Here is an 18,504-nt window from a genome sequence, read left to right as displayed (position 1 = left end):
CGGAGCTACGACTGTGCCGTCTGGCGGAATTTTGTAGAAAAATGTGTTGTCGACACCTGCTGCCCTCTATACGCTATTCCCGGGGAAGGAGAATTGAGGAGCAGACGAAAAAACGGGACGTGTATATAGTCGCGTTGGATTTAAACGGAGAGTATCCGGTGGGGTATATTTCGTGTATGTAGTGGAAAGATTTATTTAACTGTTTATTAAACGAATGAGGTAAAAATGTTCGTAGTCATAAAAAGTGACGTCGCCGCCAAGTCCTTTCTTGGTACCGACAAGGAGTCATGTAAGGTTAGTGCTTTGAGCTTTATTTACGTTTCATGCCATAGATTTTATTTATTTATTTATTTTTGATAAGTAATATTTTTAGTACATTGTGATGTTTTACGAGTTCAAACATTTATGTTTTCAGATATCACCTTGTTCTGCAGCAAGAAAGTATTTTTCTTATTATGAAAATGGGTAGACTGAATTTAACATAATTTTGACCAAGAAACTCTCAGATTATCATAGAGAGATGCTACTTTTGCAAAAGCAATCGATAAGAGCAAAATCATCAGCTCGATATAACTTATGAAGCACACAAGGATGCTTGCACGTAAAGCTTAATTTAGCTATTTATGCACCTTCCAATCTCAGTTTGGTAAGTACAATTGCGACTATTATTCATATTGATTGTAAAAATAAATTATTTCAATTTTATCCTCTTTTTCCAGTTACAAATCTTTGTCAAGCACAACACAAACAATGATGTGGCTTGATATGTGGCAGGACTACATCTTTCTGGCATTGATTGAATACTTATAGGTACAGAAATCAACTTTTTTCCCTATGCTTAATAGACTCTGGACTCTAAATACTTACGTATATCCATTATGACATCCGGAAAGCCGATGCAGATATTTAGTGAAAGGTAAGATTCTTTTCTTGTCTGGATCATATAAAATCACGAGCAAAATGTTTGTATAAGAAAGAAAAGGAATAGAAAAAAATGACAAGTAGTGTACTTAAGATAAATTTGTACAAAAATTGTTAATAAACAACTTTATGTACACGCATATTACGAAATGGTAAAATTTATATTAATATAACTTTTTTTTTCACATTTTATCATATTGGAATTTTATCATTTTCATACTTTTCATATGCACAGCATCAATTAAATAACAGGTCTGTCTTTAAAAGTAAGACAAGAAAGCTCTTCTTAGGTCGACAACTTATGACTCTCTATAAGGATTCATAATCATACGTATTCGCACGTATACACCCCCGCTAAATTGGTTTTCCCGCCAATCTATGCTGCCACGAGGCGAATAAGAGAAAAATCGCATGCGCTGTAGGATTCCGAGCGTATAAGGAAGCTTCATTATACGCATTCGCTTCTCCGACGCTTTTCAGCTGCTACTTTTTATTGTAAGCGACACAAATGTCTTAACTCTTTTTTCTTGTCTCGTGGTTCATCGACATTCACGTTTGACTGTATAAACCAAGCCAAAGCATAAGTACTTATCGACCCACAGAGAGGCAGAGAGCAACGACCCACGTCAGACCATCGCGCTCCGACCCTGAAACTTCGATTAGTTGACATCCGAAAACTTCTACAAGGTCGTCCACACGTCTTTATAAAGCCATATATACACACACACGCACACACACACACACACGCATAAACCTGCGCTGACATTAGCTTCCCAGCTACCTATACATCGATCGATGACGGAAATTTAGGAAGTGCGCGCGTTTCTTCCAAAAGAAACCATGTGCTATATAGGGTCTACGGCAATCTCGAGGGCGGGGGAGCCACGCAGTGCCTCTGCTTCTGCGACGCGTTTATCAGTAAACAGTATTCGTATAGCACGCAGCAGCAGTTGCCGTTTGGCACCGAACGCGCGTATTTTTTATCGTTTCATCCTTTGGTTGCGTGTGCGCGAGTGTGTCTGTGCAGAAGATGGAAAATGACGAATTCCCGCTGCACTGGGGGATCGGAAGCTTCAACGGCGCCGAAATACATATCATCGAGTTACTGCTGGAAAAACACGCCGACCACATAAACGTCGTCGACTCGGAAGGTCGAACTCCCCTTCACTTGGCCGCTCATAATCCGAAATGTCATCCGGAAGTGGTCGAGCTGCTTCTGGCACACGGAGCCGACGTCAAGGCAAAATCGTCGAAAGAAGGCAACACCGCGCTGCACTACGTCGCGATGTGCAACAGTCCACGTAGCAGAAGCGTTATCGATATTCTGCTGAAACATGGCGGCGACGTCGACGCGGTCAACTCGGAAGGTGACACTCCTCTTCACTCGGCGGCTCGTAACAAGAGCGATAACGCTCCCGAATGGGACTTTTTGCAACTAGTCAGCGACGTCAACGCCAAGAACCTCAACGGCGACACTCCCCTCCACTTCTACCTGCAGAACAAAACGGTCACTCGCTGCAGCTATGTGCGCACCTCGAGGTTCGTGAGAAAATGCGGCAACCTCAACTTGGCCAACTCTCAGGACGAGACTCCTCTTCACTTCGCCGCTCAGAATCCGAACTGCTATCCCGAGATAATCAAGCTGCTCGTGGAACACGGAGCCGACGTCAGAGCGGCGACGACTCGGGACGGTAACACAGCGCTGCACTACGTCGCGATGAGCAACGACATCAGCAGCCACAGTGCCGTGAAGCTTCTGCTGAAACGCGGCAGCTCCGTCAACGTCGGCAACCTAGAGGGCGATACTCCCCTTCATATGGCCGCGAGAAACGACGGCGTCAACGCGCCCCTGGCGGAACTTCTGATGGAGCATGCGAGCGACGTCAACGTCAAGAACCGCATACGCGACACTCCGCTTCACCTGCATCTGCGGAACAAAACGATGATGAACAACTTCGCTCGTACGCTCGAGTTTGTGAGGAAGTGCAGCGACATCAACTTGCCCAACTGTTACGGCGAAACTCCTCTGCATCTGGTGGTGAAGAACGAGAGCTTCCATTCTCAATTCACTCATTCTTACTGCCAAATTTCGTTGATCAGGCTCCTCATAGATCACGGAGCTGACAACAGTAAAGAGGACGCCACTGGCGTAAGCGTGTACGAGGCGTATTGCGAGGCCGTACAGGAATTCAACGGCCAGAAGGACCCTATGCTGGAGATAATACTCCAACCGGACGAATTGCAAAAGAAGATTAGTTCCTCGTTGCACGTGGCCTGCCTCTTTCACAAGATCGACTCGATTCGCGACCTGCTGAGATACGGTACAACCGGCGTCAACAGCACAGAACACTTCGGCTATTCGCCTCTCTTGTACGCCCTCATCGCCCACGGGCACGACGACGAGAGACTCGCCGACAAGTGCTCGACCATCAGGCTGCTGCTCGACCATTGCGCCGACATGACCCATCAGTTCACCCGTTCCAATCTGTCGCTGTCCAACTTGGTGTTCAATGGCGTCAGCAACATGGACGAGAAGGACTACCGGGCGATGCGCTCCGTCTTCTTGAAGCACACGGCTAAGCTTCTGACGCTGCGCGACAACCCTGCCGATGTGAGCAACAACCCGGATGTGATACGCCAGTTCAACATCTATTACTTCCCTACGCCCGAGGAGATAGGCGCCGAAAATATTCAAGAATTCGACGCCTGGCGCTCCCAGTGCGCCGAGGAGCTGAAGTGGATGAGCCACGTGACGATAAGCGAGGGTTTCAAGGTGACCTTTCTGGATTTGCTGCTGTCGAGCGCGGAAAAGGCGGCGATATACGTGAGGAACAAGGAGCTGGTCCAGGCTTTTGACGCCAAGAAGGCCCTCTTTCCAATGTACCAGGGAATACTGGATGCGAAGCTTTCGCGCAAGCTCGAGCGACGAAAGCTCGTCGAAAGCGCGGCTGTTGCGTTCAGCGATTTTCTCGGATTCGCCGATCCGAGCGACGATTTTTTCGAGAGGATGTTCTCTTACTGTAGCAACGAAGATTTGGAGCGGCTGATCAAGGGAACGAGCGACGAAATCGACGAAAGGACTTGAAGGACTTGAACTTACTTGAAGGACGCTCATTTTAATCACTTGACTTTTTTATATTTGTTACACTTGTACACCAACAAAAAGGAATTGATTAAAGAATTATACGTTGAGATGAATACGCTCTTTTTCTCTTTATATTGACACCTTTTATTTCATAATAAAAACTATATCATATCCTAAAAATATCGGTGCACAAAATTTAAATAACTTTTACATTACGTCCTCCTTATTCCTCGATAGGTATGCGTAAATTGGCATAGTCTCCAATATCCTTAACTGCATAAGGAGCTTGACTAGCCTCCGATACCCAAACGTCTCCGCTCTTTCCTTTCTGAATAATCTTGACGACAGCATCTGCCACAAATTCAGGCCTGAGAGAAAGCCAATAATTATTATCAACGATTTATGACTTTTTACGACTAATCGCGTAATACACATCAATAAACTCACGCTTGAGACCCTAGTTCCCTCAATTTTTTTTCAATATCATCCACGATAAAATCCATTGCTTTTGAAACACTGGATACAAGTGGAGTTTCCGTCACACCGGGACAAATTGCAACAACTCGGACACCCGTAGTATCGTATTGTACCTTGAATATAAAATGTGTGTTTTAAAACAGTGCCATATATAAACCAAATGATTGTGAAAAGTGTCGTAATTACATCTAGACATCTGGTGAAGCTAACAACAGCATGTTTCGTTGAACAGTATACAGGTAAACAATCAAAGTTTCTCAGTCCTAGTATCGAAGCGGTATTGACGATTATGCCTCCCTTGCCACCTTTATGTTTACCCAGACGTTCGATGAACAGTAAACTTCCTAAAACGACGGCTTTCTGCAGCATAATTAATTTATAATGCGCATGTGTCGTATAAATATATTGCACTACTTTCAAATCTACATTATTCTTTACTTACGTAATTCAGATCAATCATGAGCTCGGTGTGAATATCGGAACCGATACCTGCATTATTGAGAAGTATATCGATTGTCTTGTGAGTTTTTAAAACTTTGTCGAAATTTTCTGGAATCAAGTTTTTGTGTAAATTTATAATAGCTGGTTCATTCTTGTGATAAATTAATACAAATACCTTCGAATTGAGCTTTATTTGTAACATCACACGGATACAATTCAACTCTATTGCCATATTTTTTTTGCAAATCCATAAAAATTTTTTTAGTGTTGGAATTGTCTAGGTCAAATAAGGCGACTAACTGAAAAATACAGGTAATTTTACTTATTAGAAGATCTAAACTAATTCAGAACTTTCTAAATTTTTTTAGATTTAATTATAATCAAAGGTACACGCCTTTATTCCATGTTCTAATAGCCGCTTCACAATCGCTGCGCCAATTCCGCCTGCACCACCAGTAATTATAGCGACTTTATTATTAATATCCATGATAATTCCAGCTATTAAGAAAACAGAATTTTAATCAACTTTTAATCATCAGTATAATATATGAGTGATTAGAAGTATAGAAATATTATATAAGGTTAGTTGTAAGTTACTCGATCCTAACTTATTCTGAGCAATTTTCGAATCAAAACTTCTGATGAATCGCAGAATCTGGACGAGCATACCTCGTTATACATATATGTGGTACTAAACGATATAATTCTAATCACGTTATCAGGAATTATGGAAGGAATATGTACTACGTCATGATGAGTACTGATGCTAGGTATACATGATTAATGCATGATAATAATACGTTTATCGTCTTAATTTTTTCAAAGTTTGTAATCACTTTATTTGTTTTCTCAAGCACCGTACTCAATTAATCTTTTTAATGAAACAATAGTACATGCGTGGTTGTGAACTCGCTGCACTATAGTTGCTTACAATAAATAACACTTACGTGAAAAATATTAATGGACCGCTCAACGAACGTTTGAGTTGAGTTCAAATGCATAAACTGAACGATTAACTGATTGCTCCGAAAAGAGCAGAAACCTAATTCTTACGTTACGTAAGAAAACGCCAACTTCTTTTTAGAATCATTTGATAACCCAGAAAAGATAAATCTTTGTAAATACTGCGATAGACAAACCCGACAACAGATTGAATTTTAATTTCAAAGCGATACACAGGCATCAATAGTGGAAAAGCTGTAATTGAATATAGAATTTATAAGTCTGAAGTCATAATTTTCTTCGCCTTCAAATAAATAAATAAATAAATAAAATAAAATATAAATAGATACATCGGTAATTTACAGGAATCTCAAAAAATAATGATAAGTGTGTCGATCATATGTGGAATTCACACGAAAACGTTATAATCTTTATTTTTCTTTGATATATAGAAAACCGATTAATAACTGTTCACATCTAAACTGCATCGCTCACTTCTGTTTTGTTATCATTGATAACTAGTTTAGCTGTACTGACCAGTCTAAGATCAAATAAATTATTCAATAAAAAATGTATACCATATATGAATATTCTAAATTTCAATTAGGCGGCTCTAGCAATCGTCCTATACCTAGAAAAGGGCCTAGCCGCCCCGGGATAATTTCAACGGAAATTCGGAGAACACGCGCACGACAATCGTGCATTAAAACTCTACCCATCATAAATTACGGGGAAATCGCGGCACTCGAAATATCCACCCAGTGAAATCTCTGCCCCTTCCATTATGTTGTTGGATTTACCCAACCCCGTTTAGACTCAATACGGTCACTTTCTACCTGCGTATTCGCTATTTTGTCTCCATAAAATTTAACATGGGACGAACTCCCGAAAGTTAGTGATTTCGCATTACTGTACTTGTCTCGACTCTCATCCGGCAAGCCGCGCGATAACTCTTATAAGCGGCAAATATAGCATGCGCATTTTTAACAAATTTCGTGAATAAATTTTATAAGACTGGCTTGCAGCAATTTTTATCTCGTGTGAGATTTTGGCACATGTTGAACTCGAGGATGCCTTCAGTCGTCCCTGTTAGAATATATATTGCAGCAAAGACTATCCAAAATTCTAGAAACAAATTAGATTCTAATATCTATAACCAAACTTGGCGTCTCTCTGCCGCTATGAGTTTCTCAGTGTGGCATGCGTGCCTATAGTTCCCGAGTTACTTATATTATAGCCAAGAGAGGGCGCTATTGGGTCCACATCTCTAGGAATTATAGGAAGGGATTGACCGGGGCCCTACACGGAGAAAAAAAAACGTTGAGGCTACTCAAAACTTCAGTAGAATCTACTTGACGACTTAGGTAAAGAAAATCCTGCGCGGTAGACACTCATCGAATGAGCAGAAGGGCCCAAACTCGTCTAGCCCCGCCTACCGCCACTGCTGCGCTTCCCCCACTTCTCTCGCTCGGAAATTTTGTGCTGTGCGAGTCTATTCTCGCACATATTTTACTCAAGTAGATCCTACTGAAGTCGCTTCGGTAGATTCAACTTTTTTTTTCTCCGTGTAGTGGTAGGGAAGATCGACACTGAAAGCCGGCCGGCATCGTCAGTTGCTATAGTTTCTAGCTAGGACTCGGTGCGCTCAGTTCGCCTGGGACGCTCAAGCAAGAACATTCGACTAGTAAAGTTAAAGAATATATTTGTAAATGTACGCTACAAGTTTGAACAAGTGTTTCGTTGAAAAAACTGTAACTCAGTGTACTGATTAACAACGTCGGTGTTATACAGTATTTCGGTCCACTACCGAATTTGTCAGTGTTGCTAAACCAGTCGTTTCGTCACAGTTAAAATGTGCGACTGCAAGTGTAATTTCAATACCCTGCTACATTCCGCAGTCATAAACTACGACGGCGATATAAGTTACATCAAGTTGCTGCTGAAACATAATAAGAACGACATCAATGTGGGCAACCTCGCAGGTGAAACTCCTCTTCACCTGGCCGTTCGTCGAGATACCTTTATCTCTAAGCCACTCGCCAAGTTGCTCCTGCAGCACGGGGCCAACGCGAACGTCGCCAACATCAACGGCGACACGGCCCTTCACATATTGGCCCTCGCTTCTAGCGATCAATTTTCTAAGGAGGTAATAAAAATTCTGCTGCAACACGGGGCGGATATCAACGCCGTCAACCTGAAAGGCAATACCCCCCTTCACACGGTTTCCCAGAATAAAGAGATTTTTTACCACTATAGAGTGAGCGCGTTTCTTCTGAGATACGGAGCCAACGTAAACGTTGCAAACGTTGACGGCGATACGCCCCTTCATCTGGCTACCAGAAGCGTTGAACGCTACTTGTCTGCCAAACTAATCGAGTTGCTGATCGAGCACGGAGCCGACGTCGGCATGATCAACGCCAAAGGCTACACTCCTTATGACTTATTGTTTGGGGAAAATGAACTTGCGGGCACTTTCGAGTACATCAGCGTGTTTGTGAAAAAATCGAGGAGAGTGAACGTGTGCAACGCCAAGGGTGAAACTCCTCTGCATCTGTCTGTGCGGAAAAGAAGCTATTGCAACGTCACCCTGATCAAGCTGCTTTTGGATTACGAAGCCGACGTTAGCAAAGAAGACGCAGCGGGTGAGAACGTCTATCAGGCATATTGCAAAGCTGTGAAAGAAGGTAATAATCGCAAAAGGGACCCCATGCTCGAGATACTGCTTCGATCCGAAGAACAGAAGCACATGAACTCGTCGCTCCACGTAGCCAGCCTATTTCACAGCGTCGATTCGGTTCGCAAGATGCTGAACGCCGGTGACGACGTCAACGCCATAGACGCCAATGGATATTCGCCACTACTCTATAGTCTCGTCACACACGGAGACAACGCCGAAAAAATCACCGCCAAGTGCTCGACCATCAGACTCTTGCTCGATTACGGAGCCGACATCAACCATCGCTTCGCTTTGTTTCACGTTCCTATGTTCCCCTATTACAGTAGGCCAGAGGGTTCCATCATGGGCATAATACACTTCGGAATCCAAGGAATGCACGCCAAAGACACGCTATCGTCTAGGGAACCTCTTTTTCAGCACTTGGCAAAGCTCCTGACACTGCGCGACAAACTGGCCGAGCAAGGCTTGGACGTGGAGGTGCTGAGCCAGAAGAACAGCTATTTCTTCGATTTTCTCGAGGGCATGAGCAGATTGGTGAAGAAATACAGCGACTGGCGCACTCGCTGCACCGAGGAGTTAAACGTGATGAGCCAGACCAAGATAGGCGAGAGCAAGGTGACCTTTTTGAATTTTCTGCTCGCCAAAGAGAAAATGACGGCGCTCTGCGTGAAGAACAAGGTGATGATCCAGGCGTTCCACGTCCAGAAGAGTATGTTTCTAATGTACCAGGGGATGTTGGAGGCGAAGCTTTCGAAGGCAATCGAGCGCCAAAAGCTGATAGACAGAGCGGCTGTGGCATTTAGCGATGGCATTAGATTCGCTGATCCGACTGATGCATTCTTCGAGAAAACCCTGTCGTATTGCAGCAACAAAGATTTGATGAATCTGATCGAAGGAATGGGAGGACCAGATGATGAGAGTTAAAGTGATTTAACCACGGACGATCGATGAAAAATCGCGTTTGACTTGTACTACGATCTCCAGACTACGATGTAAAAAAACGCACATCGCGCTTTTGACAAACAATATACTTTTGCGTTATATTGTTTGTTTGTTTTTATGTAAAGTTTCTATATTTCTGTAATATTTAAACGAGTACGCGGTTGCCTTGTTAAAAATAGTTGTAACCTTATTTTATAAGCATCGAAAATATGTAAAATGCTTCGATCGAATACATTGAAAATATGTAAAATGCTTGAACAAAAATATGTACTTTTTTCTATTTTATAATAATAAAAACTATAATTATACAAACTAATGCCAAAACGTTTTTTTTTTCAATGCCATGCCTTGCGGCACTAGGCGATCAGTATAAGCAAAATTAAAAAATCAATACACCTATTCTTGATCCCTCGTAGGAAATTGAGGCTAATATGGCCACGATATGCCAAATTTTATGCCCAGTAGCCAGATTATCTGGCATATCGTGGCCATATGTCCCTGTTAACAGGCGACGGTAAGTGAGCCATATAATATGCCATAAAATTATGGCGGACATTTTATACATGGCAACGTAACCTTGCACATATTTATGCATATGTACAAACATGACCACACTCAACACTCACACTGAAATGTACACTTTTTATGTGGGTTTAAATATTAGAAATATTAAGTAAAATTTGTGTGTTCAAGACTTTATCAATGATGAAGAGTAAAAGTGATGATCTTGATAGATATTCCTAACTCAGTGTTCAAGTCAGTCGCAGGCAGCATTCATCATAATAGTGCCTTATGTGCAGTGTATTCGTGCATGATGTTTAATTTGTAGTGAAGATGCTTATTTTATTATGTAGGAATAGGCTAGCGTAACAATTTTTGCTTGTCTGTCTTTGCTAGCTGACCCACACCGAACCCCATGGCTCCGGGGGCAAAATTTACACATGGGTGTTTATATGAAAATTCAAACTACAGCACTTGAGATAAAGACAAGTGGATATATTGTTTTAACGGCTTGAAACAAATCACCATGCAAAATTTCAGCCTTCTAAGTATGATAGATTTTAATTGAGAGTTCAATCAAATTCTCAATGATTGTACGATTATTTTTTTTAATTTTTCTTTTTACTCTCAATTAAAATCTATCATACTTAGAGGGCTGAAATTTTGCATGGTGATTTGTTTCAAGCTGTTAAAAGCCAAACCAAGACTATTAAGTAAAAACTGATATGGCAGTCTGTTTCTAAATAATTTAACAAGTCTTAACGCAAAAGAACAGACATCCACTTTTAAAATCATGGATTTACCATGATTATGAGAGATTTGGTAGTTGAGAGTAACTGGCTCGCATACTGATGAGATTGAAATACCTGTGCAAACCTCATCATTGGTGACTTTGAGCATCAATGACACTTTTCACACAGTAATTACACTTGAACAACACAAAGTCAGTCAGTACAGTATGCTTGTACATACTGTCATATATGACCGTATGCATGTGTAGGGTTAGGTTTTCACTCTTAATGGGCGCTTTAAAAATTATATTTTCCCTTCAAAATCATTCTAGATGAATTGGTAGGCTAAATATGTATCATTCAACATTGACTTAAACTGTGAAAACTGTAGTTTTGTCTGCTATGCTATTCTGCTGTATAACATAGCAGACAGCCCCTACAATACGCGTCATATACTTCTAGTATGCCTGTGCCTAGCCTGAACCGTACGCGCATGCGCACAAAATTAAGATAACTTCTGCTACTCGGGTTTCAGCGTAGAAACTACGCATATTTCTCGACGGATTGTAGGTTTCATTTCTACCGAGTCGCTAGGGAACGGGCCAGAACTTATCGGTCATTTGCTACCAATACCGAATTCTTTTTATCTCTAGGATTTTGTAATAAAGGTGTGTAACACAAGAGTAAAAATTAGGATTGACTTTTTTTATTAAAACAGCATGCAGGTAAAAAAGGGTATACAAAATTTAAACAATACATATAAAAATAACAGCACATACAAACATCACTCACACTCGCGCAGAGCCGTGTACGATCATTACTTCTCGTCGACTACGTTGCCCTGGACGTTCTTCTCCATCAAGAACCTGGCGATCCTCGAGTTTTTGTCGTCCTGACTGTTATCTTCGTTCTGCTTCTTCATAGCCTCGATGATCTCGCTAGGCGATGGTTTTCCTTCCTGGGGCTTCTCCTCTGCCTTCTGCTCGGGCTGCACCTGTCCAGAAGTCTCAGCTTCCTCGCGGCTGAGTCTCAGACCCTGTGTCAGAACGTGGGGCGAGCTGCCGAAGCTGTCCTGAAGACAGTCGGCATTGCTACGAAGCATACCGCCGGGATAGAGACCAGGTCCGAAGTTTCCGTAGGGATGCATCGGGTAGCTGGATAACGCCGGCGGGTAACCGATTCCACCCATTCCGTTTGTTACGGTTGACTGTTGCTGCTGAATGACCTGCTGCTGGACGTTCGACATCGGACGGAAAGGCATGTAGCGCATTTCCTGTGAATTAGATTTTTGAAGAATCGAAAATTAGCTACGATTGCTATACTACTATGTTATTTTGTTGAGCAACGGCTTACCGATTTGCCGGCCATCGCTGGACTGTTCGAGTCAGAGGAAATCATCATCATGGGGCTACCTGGTTGGCTTAGAGACATCAACGGTGCGCCAGACGGACTCCTCATTATCATAACAGGGCTTGCTGATTGTCCTGGTCCCATCTGAAAATTACTCGTTTCATCGTTAGTAACCGTAGAATAAAATCTGTATGATGCGTTTAAGCAAAGCTCTTCTTACCTGGACCATCGTTGGGCTAGAGGGAGATCCAGCAGACTGAGTCTGGGCATTCCTCTGAAGGTCCTGGATGAACTTCATCGCCAGTTCTTCGTTGCTCGGCGGAGAGCCATCAGCCGACTTGGCGGCAGCTTCGGGGGTCGTCTTGCAAGTGCACTCTAGTGCCGACTGGTGGTGAAGATTGTGAAGGACTCCGTGTCCGTGAAGTGGCAGAGCTCCGTGCAGTGGAAGGGCTCCGTGAAGCGGCAGACCTCCGTGAAGCGGCAATCCTCCGTGAAGTGACAGACCTCCGTGGTGGATTCCGTGGTTCAGTGGCAAAGGCCGGATCAAGTGAGGGTGTGCTGGAGCGAGTCCGGCTCCACCGGTGGTGTGCAGCGGCATCACCGATGGGCCAACTCCGTGTCCGGTGCTTGGCAGATGAAGAACATTGATGGTCGGGTGGCCAGAAGCTCCCGGAGTACCACCAGTTGGCAGGTGGAGAACGTTGATGGACGGGGTACCGGAGGCTCCGCCAGCCGGTGCGGTGTACAGAGGATTGCCCGACGGCACGTGGTGAAGGCCGGACATATGTGGGGCGCATTTACCGGTCGGAGCGTAAACGATCTCACCAGGCGGTTGTACGTAATACGCGGCCATCTCCGGCTCGCACGGCAGCTCGTATTTGTACTCCTCGGGCTGTTGCTGCGGGACAGGTGCTGGAGGTGCCGGCGGCGGTGGTAGCGGCTCCTCGGGCTGTGGTACCGCTGGTGCAGGTGGTGGCGGTGGCGGTGGAATCGGCCTGTTGTTCAGCTCGTCGCAGTCCACCTGCGTCGGCTTGTTCTGGTGAATCTCCACACAGAAAGTCGTGGACTTCTTAGCCCGGTCGACGTTCTCCCCGGCGATCTCCATGAGGGCCTCATCGCTGAGTTTAGCTGGCTCGTCGAGCTTCTGGTCGACGGGCTCGATGGCCTTGGGTGCCAGGCTGTTGGAGATAGACTTCTTCTCGAGTTTCCTCTTGGCGGGACTCGCCAGAGCAGCGCCTACGAGGATCAGCACGAGCGCGGTTGAACTGAGCAGACGCATCGCGGAGGACTGTGTGACTGCGACTGGTTCTCGAGGCTGGAGAACACTGGTACCTTGCCTGGCTCGGGGATGGTATTTAAAGCTTGGTGGTTTGCAGCTGACGTGAGGATTTTTTTGCGAGCGTTTGTTGTGATGCATCCGGGCGATTCGCGGTAATTCGGTGCTTTACGAGCGTTGATGCATGTGCTTTGCCGGGCAGAAGGGGACGAATTGTGCGGATTGTGCAGATTACGCATCATCGGCGCGTGTTTGTCGTTTTCGGAAGTCGGACGCTTGCTTTGACATTTTTGTTGACGTTGATCGATTACTCAAGTTGTTCGATGAGCTCATTCGAGGTAACGAGAAAAGCAAGACATGATCGACTCTGAAATGTTTGGCCTACTGGTAATAAATATTGAAATACGCATTGATATTCTCGTTGACAAATTTTAAGGCTTTATATAGATCAAAGTTATACGTACAAAATTAGTGGAGTAATCAGAAATTGTAAAGTTTAATTGTTTATCCGAATTATACCGCATTTTACGCTTACAAATCATTTAGTGCTCATTAAACATTAATAAAATGCTTGGACTGTCAAATTTGTATAAACAATTCAAAGTACGATTGCTGCTAGTGATGGGCGATTCTTTTGAAAGAATCGATTTCGAAAAATCGATTCTATATTTTCATCGATTCTCAAGAATCGCCGATTCCAGAAAAATAATCGAAGAACCGATGAAGAATCGACCAATTTTTATTAATATTATTGAATAAAATAGAATTATATATATATATATATATATATATATATATATATATATATATATATATATATATATCATATTATATTAATATTATTATACTCTTTAATAACTACATGATTTTTATAAAATTATAAATTGATAGAAAAATTTGATATTTACATTTACATTTGTTTTATTTAGAAAGTATGATTTTATAATAATATTTCCATTTAATACAGTTTCATAGATGACTTTTCTTTAATTTGACATGTACGCACAATTTATGAGAAATGTTTGTTTTGCGCTTTATTCGACATTATCAAATATATCTCTTCACTTAGATATACATCTCCCGACATACGCCAAAAAAAGTATTATTGACAAACTCTTATAATCAGCTTTTGCAAGCGATAGAGATTAAAATAAAGCCTTGACTTTTAATTTGTATTTTTTAATTTTTATTTTTTATTTTTCACTTAAAATAAACCGAAAATGAATCGATTCTCGATTCCCAGTTTCAAAATAATTGAGAATCGAGAATCGTCAGTAAAAAAGAATCGACAGAAGAATCGATTCTTCAGAAAAAGAATCGAAAAGAATCGCCCATCGCTAATTGCTGCTATCTACAGGCAGTAAAAGGGTTCGTGAAAAATGTCAAAAAGAAGTTTTGTGTTAATGCGTACGCAACTCTAAAATAGCTTCATCAATTTTTTTCGGATAAGTAGGACACCACATCAGTGCAAGTGAATACAGGAGCTCAGTGCAAAGTCAGCAACACACTTCCTGACGACAGAGCATAAACGAGGACGTAAAGGTTTATAGACTCTGCCATGAACGATGCGATTCTCCCATACATTCCGAGTTTGCGAGCAATGGCATATTAAATATAGTGCCTACGTTGTATTGCCTTAATTGATGGACTTTATGAATTTTTCGAAATGATCCATTCTATCGTGTTTTTCTCGTGTCGCCATCACTATAAAATGTAAGCTTGCAATGGAACACAGTGACCTGCTAAATGTTAAAGCTAATTCCATTCGGCGAATGCTGAGGCGCTGCATTCCAAAAATATTCAATTCTCTTGTCGCTTTGTTGCGCAACACTCGCAGCTTTTGAAATGTCAACATAAGAGTCTTTTAAAAGAATTGTTTTGATAAAAATGTACATGAACGGGAAAGGAAAAATACATAACTAGTGCAATGGATATATTTTTCACACATTTTTTTTATTGTCCAGAACAATATAAACGTTTATATTCTCCCCGTACAATTCGATATTTCGCAATTTAAAAAAAGGACGCAACTAACAGTAAAGGTTAACTAAAAAATATCACTCCTTATGATAGCAGCAAAAAATTACAACTATTACATCCCATCATCCGTCGTCGTCTCCGCGTGTTTGTCGAAGCTCGACGCCTCGGTGACGGTCTGCGGCGCCTCCATGTCCTCGATCAGGTCCACCTCCTCAGTCTTGTTCTCCTTGGCCTCCGGTTCGCCGATCTCCTTCTTCTCGAGCCTACTTTCGGGCTGTATCTCCTCTGAATGCTGAGTTTCCTCGCCTACCTCTACCGGAGGAACAACAGCAGGAGCAGCAGGTTCGGTCTCGGTCGGGACAACCGATTCCCCGTTGCTGACACCCACGTTGGCCGCATAGACGTTTTCCGGGTTGTCGAAGTCGCTGGACATCGCCGGCACAGCCGTCCACTTGGTCTGGTCCCAGCCAGGGTTGTTGGCTTCGTCGCCTTCCTCCCTGACGACGTACTGGCCCTCGTTGTCCATCATCTGGACTGGTGACATCTGGTACTGGCCCACCGGGTACTGGGACTCGTACTGCTGCTGCGCCAGGCTCTTGAACTCGGGCTGTTCCGCAGGGCTGTCGAGCTGCTGCGAGACGTGCTGGTATTGGTACCGCGGGTCGGTCCGGCTGTAGAGAACGTTGTCCTGGTGGCTTCTCTGGAGTCTGGAGATGTCGATGGCTCGGCGGATCATGGACTCGATCTCGCGGTCCGACATGGACTGGTCCTCGGTGAGGTAGCTCATTACGGGAGCCGAAGACGACGGGGTCTTGTCCTTCATGGCGTCGGCGCGGTAGACTACGTACAGCCGCTCGCGAGGCTGCTCCTTGCTGCTGCCGGTGCTCTGCTTTAGACGAGAAAGATCTGATGGATTAATATGTTAGAAGAGCTTGATGCGATAGTCTAGGCAGTGCTGGATTCGTGACCTACCTCTTCGGAACCGAACTCGTCGGAGAAAACGCTACGTGCCTCGTCCCTGTCGTAGGGCCGGTAGTTCTTGTACATACTGGTGGGAGAGTTGAGCGGGTCGACGAAGTGGTCCTGGTGGTGGCCGGAGTGTCGGTAGTACCTGTTGTCGGAGGAGCGTCGGTTGTACTTGCTGAACACAGCCTCGTCCTCGTCGTCCAGATCGAAGTCGTCACAGCTGCAGCTGTAGGTGGGTCGGGCATTGAGGTAGTTCGGCTGGTACGGACTGGGCGCGTAGGGGTTGTAGCCGAAGCTGCGGTACTGAGCTGGTGGTGCTATCGGAGCCCAGGGGTTGGTCAGGTGGTTATAACGGGGCATAGGTAGTGGGTCGTAGGTCTTGGGCTTGGATGGTGGTGGCGGAGGTTGTTTGAAGCAGGGCTTGTCCGATAGGGGAGGTTCGTTTGGTATCGCTGGTGGTGGCGGGAGTTTGTTGGGATACGATGACTTGGTCGATGGTGGTGGCGATGGTCGGCTGAGAGTGATTTTGAGCGGTTTCTCTGTTACCGGTGGTGGTGGTGGTGGTGGTGGTCGGGACGGTGGGTTATAGGACGCTGGTGGTGGTGTTAGGGATGGTGGGTTATAGGATGCTGGTGGTGGTGACTGGTTGTACGATGCTGGCGGCGAAGGCTGGCTGTACGTTGCTGGTGGTGGAGGCTGGTTGTAGGACGCCGGTGGCGAGGGTCGTGCTGGTGGAGGAGCAGCGTAGGACGCCGGTGGTGCTGGTGGAGGAGCAGCGTAGGACGCTGGTGGTGGCGGTGGTGGTGGAGGAGCAGCGTAGGACGCTGGTGGAGGCGGGGGTGGTGGCGCGCCGTAAGCTGCTGGATGCGCCGGTGGTGGCGGAGCTCCATAGGACGGCTGAGGGACAGCGTAAGCTGGACGCACCGGTGGTGATGGGTAAGCTGCCGCAGGCTGATGGGCATAGGCTGCTGGAGGAGGTGCGGAGTAAGAAGGAGGTGGCTGAGCTACACTGTAGAGTGGAGACGGCGGCCGTGGTGGTGGAGGAGCTGCGTAAGACCCCGGTTGCTGAACGCTGTACTGCTGCTGTTGCTGGACTGCGTTGTATGCAGGTGGTGCATACGGTGGCTTAGCCATTGCGCTGTACTGCTCGACTTCCGATTCTCGTTCTCTACGAAACAAAGATCGATTTTTCAAGCCACTCGATAACATCCCTACGATAATGCAATTAAAAATTAATAATAAGTAACTCACGGCAATCGCCCGGACAAACTCTCCGGACAATCTTTCGGACAGTTCGGACATCTCGGATCGGGCGACGGGCTTCTCTCGCTGCGGCTCTGATAGTCCTGCGGCGCAGCGTCTATGGGCTCCGGCAGGAAAGTCGTGCCGAGAATGAGAAAAATGACGGACAGTAGGGTGCCCATGCCGGTCTTCGCCATGTTCGCGCGACGAATAGCCGGACCAGCGCTCGTCGTCGCACTTTTGAGAGCTCGCGAGTGCCAGGAGTTGGCAAATCGGTAACGCAACGTCGATCGTGTTTAATAATTATTATAAGCTTCGATCGTCATTTGCGGAAGTTTATGGCGGAGGATTGTTTGTTTGTTGACACGGAGAGAACAGATGTCCGAGGCTTTTGGATTTCGAGCGGTGCCGGTCATGCTGTTTTGGCGTGATGAGAGCTGCAATCGGGAATTTGCTCGCGATGATGAAAGGTTTTAGTTTTGGAAATCGAAATTTGTATGACTTTCGCCCGGGGGGTAAAGACGCTGACGATGCGGTTGTGCATTAGTCAGAGATGGAATATTGCACTATTGAAGCGATGTTTGATATATGGACTAAATAGAATGAATCAAAATTAATCGAGAGGTCATTTGGTCGAACAAAGCTTCAGGTCACAAACTCGCTCGATACTGCAGCCGTAAGGAATGTGTAGTATCAGCATATTTTATAGTTGTATTTATAAATGTAGCTGTAGCGTAAATGAAGTAGCCTGCAACTGCGTCTCATAAAATAATTCGCTCGAAAATCGTATTCTCATGATCATATTTATACCTCATTCATATCCGAGCTTGCGCTATTCTTTAGCAAACGGGTTAGCAGTTGCCAATAAGAAAAAAAAATCGGCGTAATATTATCGTGTCGTCGTGAAAGGATTTGCAATAATTTCGATAATAATTAAATTATATTCGGAAAAAAAGCTGCATTTTTTATTACT

The 18,504-nt window shown here is 44.4% G+C and overlaps 5 protein-coding genes and 1 long non-coding RNA gene across 7 annotated transcripts; 3 read left to right on the top strand and 3 right to left on the bottom strand.

The window, feature by feature from the left end:
• Positions 1-72: 72 nt before the first annotated feature.
• LOC103317794 lies at positions 73-1,088 on the top strand. Its single transcript, XR_512988.4, has 3 exons — positions 73-294; positions 416-646; positions 720-1,088. It is a non-coding gene; the product is annotated as an uncharacterized LOC103317794 (long non-coding RNA).
• A 53-nt stretch (positions 1,089-1,141) lies between these two features.
• LOC103317792 (putative ankyrin repeat protein RF_0381) lies at positions 1,142-4,119 on the top strand. The gene has a single exon (XM_016981341.2). The coding sequence runs from the start codon at positions 1,952-1,954 to the stop codon at positions 4,004-4,006; it is 2,055 nt and encodes a 684-aa protein (XP_016836830.1). The 5' UTR covers positions 1,142-1,951; the 3' UTR covers positions 4,007-4,119.
• Positions 4,116-6,117, bottom strand: LOC100121648 (15-hydroxyprostaglandin dehydrogenase [NAD(+)]). Its single transcript, XM_031920958.2, has 7 exons — positions 5,872-6,117; positions 5,319-5,422; positions 5,100-5,223; positions 4,926-5,032; positions 4,670-4,843; positions 4,454-4,596; positions 4,116-4,374 (listed from the first exon to the last, which is right to left on the bottom strand). Exons 2-7 carry the CDS (start codon positions 5,409-5,411, stop codon positions 4,230-4,232), a joined length of 786 nt encoding a protein of 261 aa, XP_031776818.1. The 5' UTR covers positions 5,412-5,422; positions 5,872-6,117; the 3' UTR covers positions 4,116-4,229.
• Positions 6,118-6,324: 207 nt separating this feature from the next.
• Positions 6,325-10,018, top strand: LOC116415774 (poly [ADP-ribose] polymerase tankyrase-1-like). Its single transcript, XM_031920950.2, has one exon. The coding sequence runs from the start codon at positions 7,719-7,721 to the stop codon at positions 9,465-9,467; it is 1,749 nt and encodes a 582-aa protein (XP_031776810.1). The 5' UTR covers positions 6,325-7,718; the 3' UTR covers positions 9,468-10,018.
• Positions 10,019-11,418: 1,400 nt separating this feature from the next.
• LOC100121611 (atrophin-1-like) lies at positions 11,419-13,551 on the bottom strand. Its single transcript, XM_001605171.6, has 3 exons — positions 12,288-13,551; positions 12,071-12,211; positions 11,419-11,990 (listed from the first exon to the last, which is right to left on the bottom strand). Exons 1-3 carry the CDS (start codon positions 13,482-13,484, stop codon positions 11,535-11,537), a joined length of 1,794 nt encoding a protein of 597 aa, XP_001605221.3. The 5' UTR covers positions 13,485-13,551; the 3' UTR covers positions 11,419-11,534.
• A 1,724-nt stretch (positions 13,552-15,275) lies between these two features.
• On the bottom strand, positions 15,276-18,389 carry LOC100121575 (SH3 domain-containing protein C23A1.17-like). 2 transcript variants are annotated; one of them, XM_008217033.3, is made up of 3 exons: positions 17,541-18,389; positions 16,296-17,457; positions 15,276-16,212 (listed from the first exon to the last, which is right to left on the bottom strand). In XM_008217033.3, exons 1-3 carry the CDS (start codon positions 17,726-17,728, stop codon positions 15,436-15,438), a joined length of 2,127 nt encoding a protein of 708 aa, XP_008215255.1. In that variant the 5' UTR covers positions 17,729-18,389; the 3' UTR covers positions 15,276-15,435. The 2 variants fall into 2 exon arrangements, with proteins under 2 accessions (XP_008215255.1, XP_031776763.1); XM_031920903.1 differs by having other exon boundaries at positions 15,276-16,209.
• Positions 18,390-18,504: the final 115 nt, after the last annotated feature.

Source organism: Nasonia vitripennis, chromosome 1 (assembly GCF_009193385.2).
Source record: "Nasonia vitripennis strain AsymCx chromosome 1, Nvit_psr_1.1, whole genome shotgun sequence".
Classification (NCBI taxonomy): domain Eukaryota; kingdom Metazoa; phylum Arthropoda; class Insecta; order Hymenoptera; family Pteromalidae; genus Nasonia; species Nasonia vitripennis.
Note: the sequence above shows the minus strand (reverse complement) of the source record. Positions and strands in the feature narration are given on the sequence as shown.

Bases quoted from the DNA above. Each gene is read 5' to 3' on its own strand.
- LOC103317792 (XM_016981341.2), top strand. From the start codon at position 1,952: ATGGAAAATGACGAATTCCCGCTGCACTGGGGGATCGGAAGCTTCAAC.
- LOC116415774 (XM_031920950.2), top strand. From the start codon at position 7,719: ATGTGCGACTGCAAGTGTAATTTCAATACCCTGCTACATTCCGCAGTC.
- LOC100121648 (XM_031920958.2), bottom strand. From the start codon at position 5,411: ATGGATATTAATAATAAAGTCGCTATAATTACTGGTGGTGCAGGCGGA. The intron at 4,597-4,669 runs GTAATTACGACA...TTTATATTCAAG, and splicing joins GCTTCACCAGATGTCTAGAT to GTACAATACGATACTACGGG. The intron at 4,375-4,453 runs GTGAGTTTATTG...GCTTTCTCTCAG, and splicing joins AGGGAACTAGGGTCTCAAGC to GCCTGAATTTGTGGCAGATG.
- LOC100121575 (XM_008217033.3), bottom strand. From the start codon at position 17,728: ATGGCGAAGACCGGCATGGGCACCCTACTGTCCGTCATTTTTCTCATT. The intron at 17,458-17,540 runs GTGAGTTACTTA...TTTGTTTCGTAG, and splicing joins AGTTTGTCCGGGCGATTGCC to AGAACGAGAATCGGAAGTCG. The intron at 16,213-16,295 runs GTAGGTCACGAA...TCTCGTCTAAAG, and splicing joins ACGAGTTCGGTTCCGAAGAG to CAGAGCACCGGCAGCAGCAA.
- LOC100121611 (XM_001605171.6), bottom strand. From the start codon at position 13,484: ATGCATCACAACAAACGCTCGCAAAAAAATCCTCACGTCAGCTGCAAA. The intron at 12,212-12,287 runs GTAAGAAGAGCT...AGTAATTTTCAG, and splicing joins CTAGCCCAACGATGGTCCAG to ATGGGACCAGGACAATCAGC. The intron at 11,991-12,070 runs GTAAGCCGTTGC...TCTAATTCACAG, and splicing joins CAGCGATGGCCGGCAAATCG to GAAATGCGCTACATGCCTTT.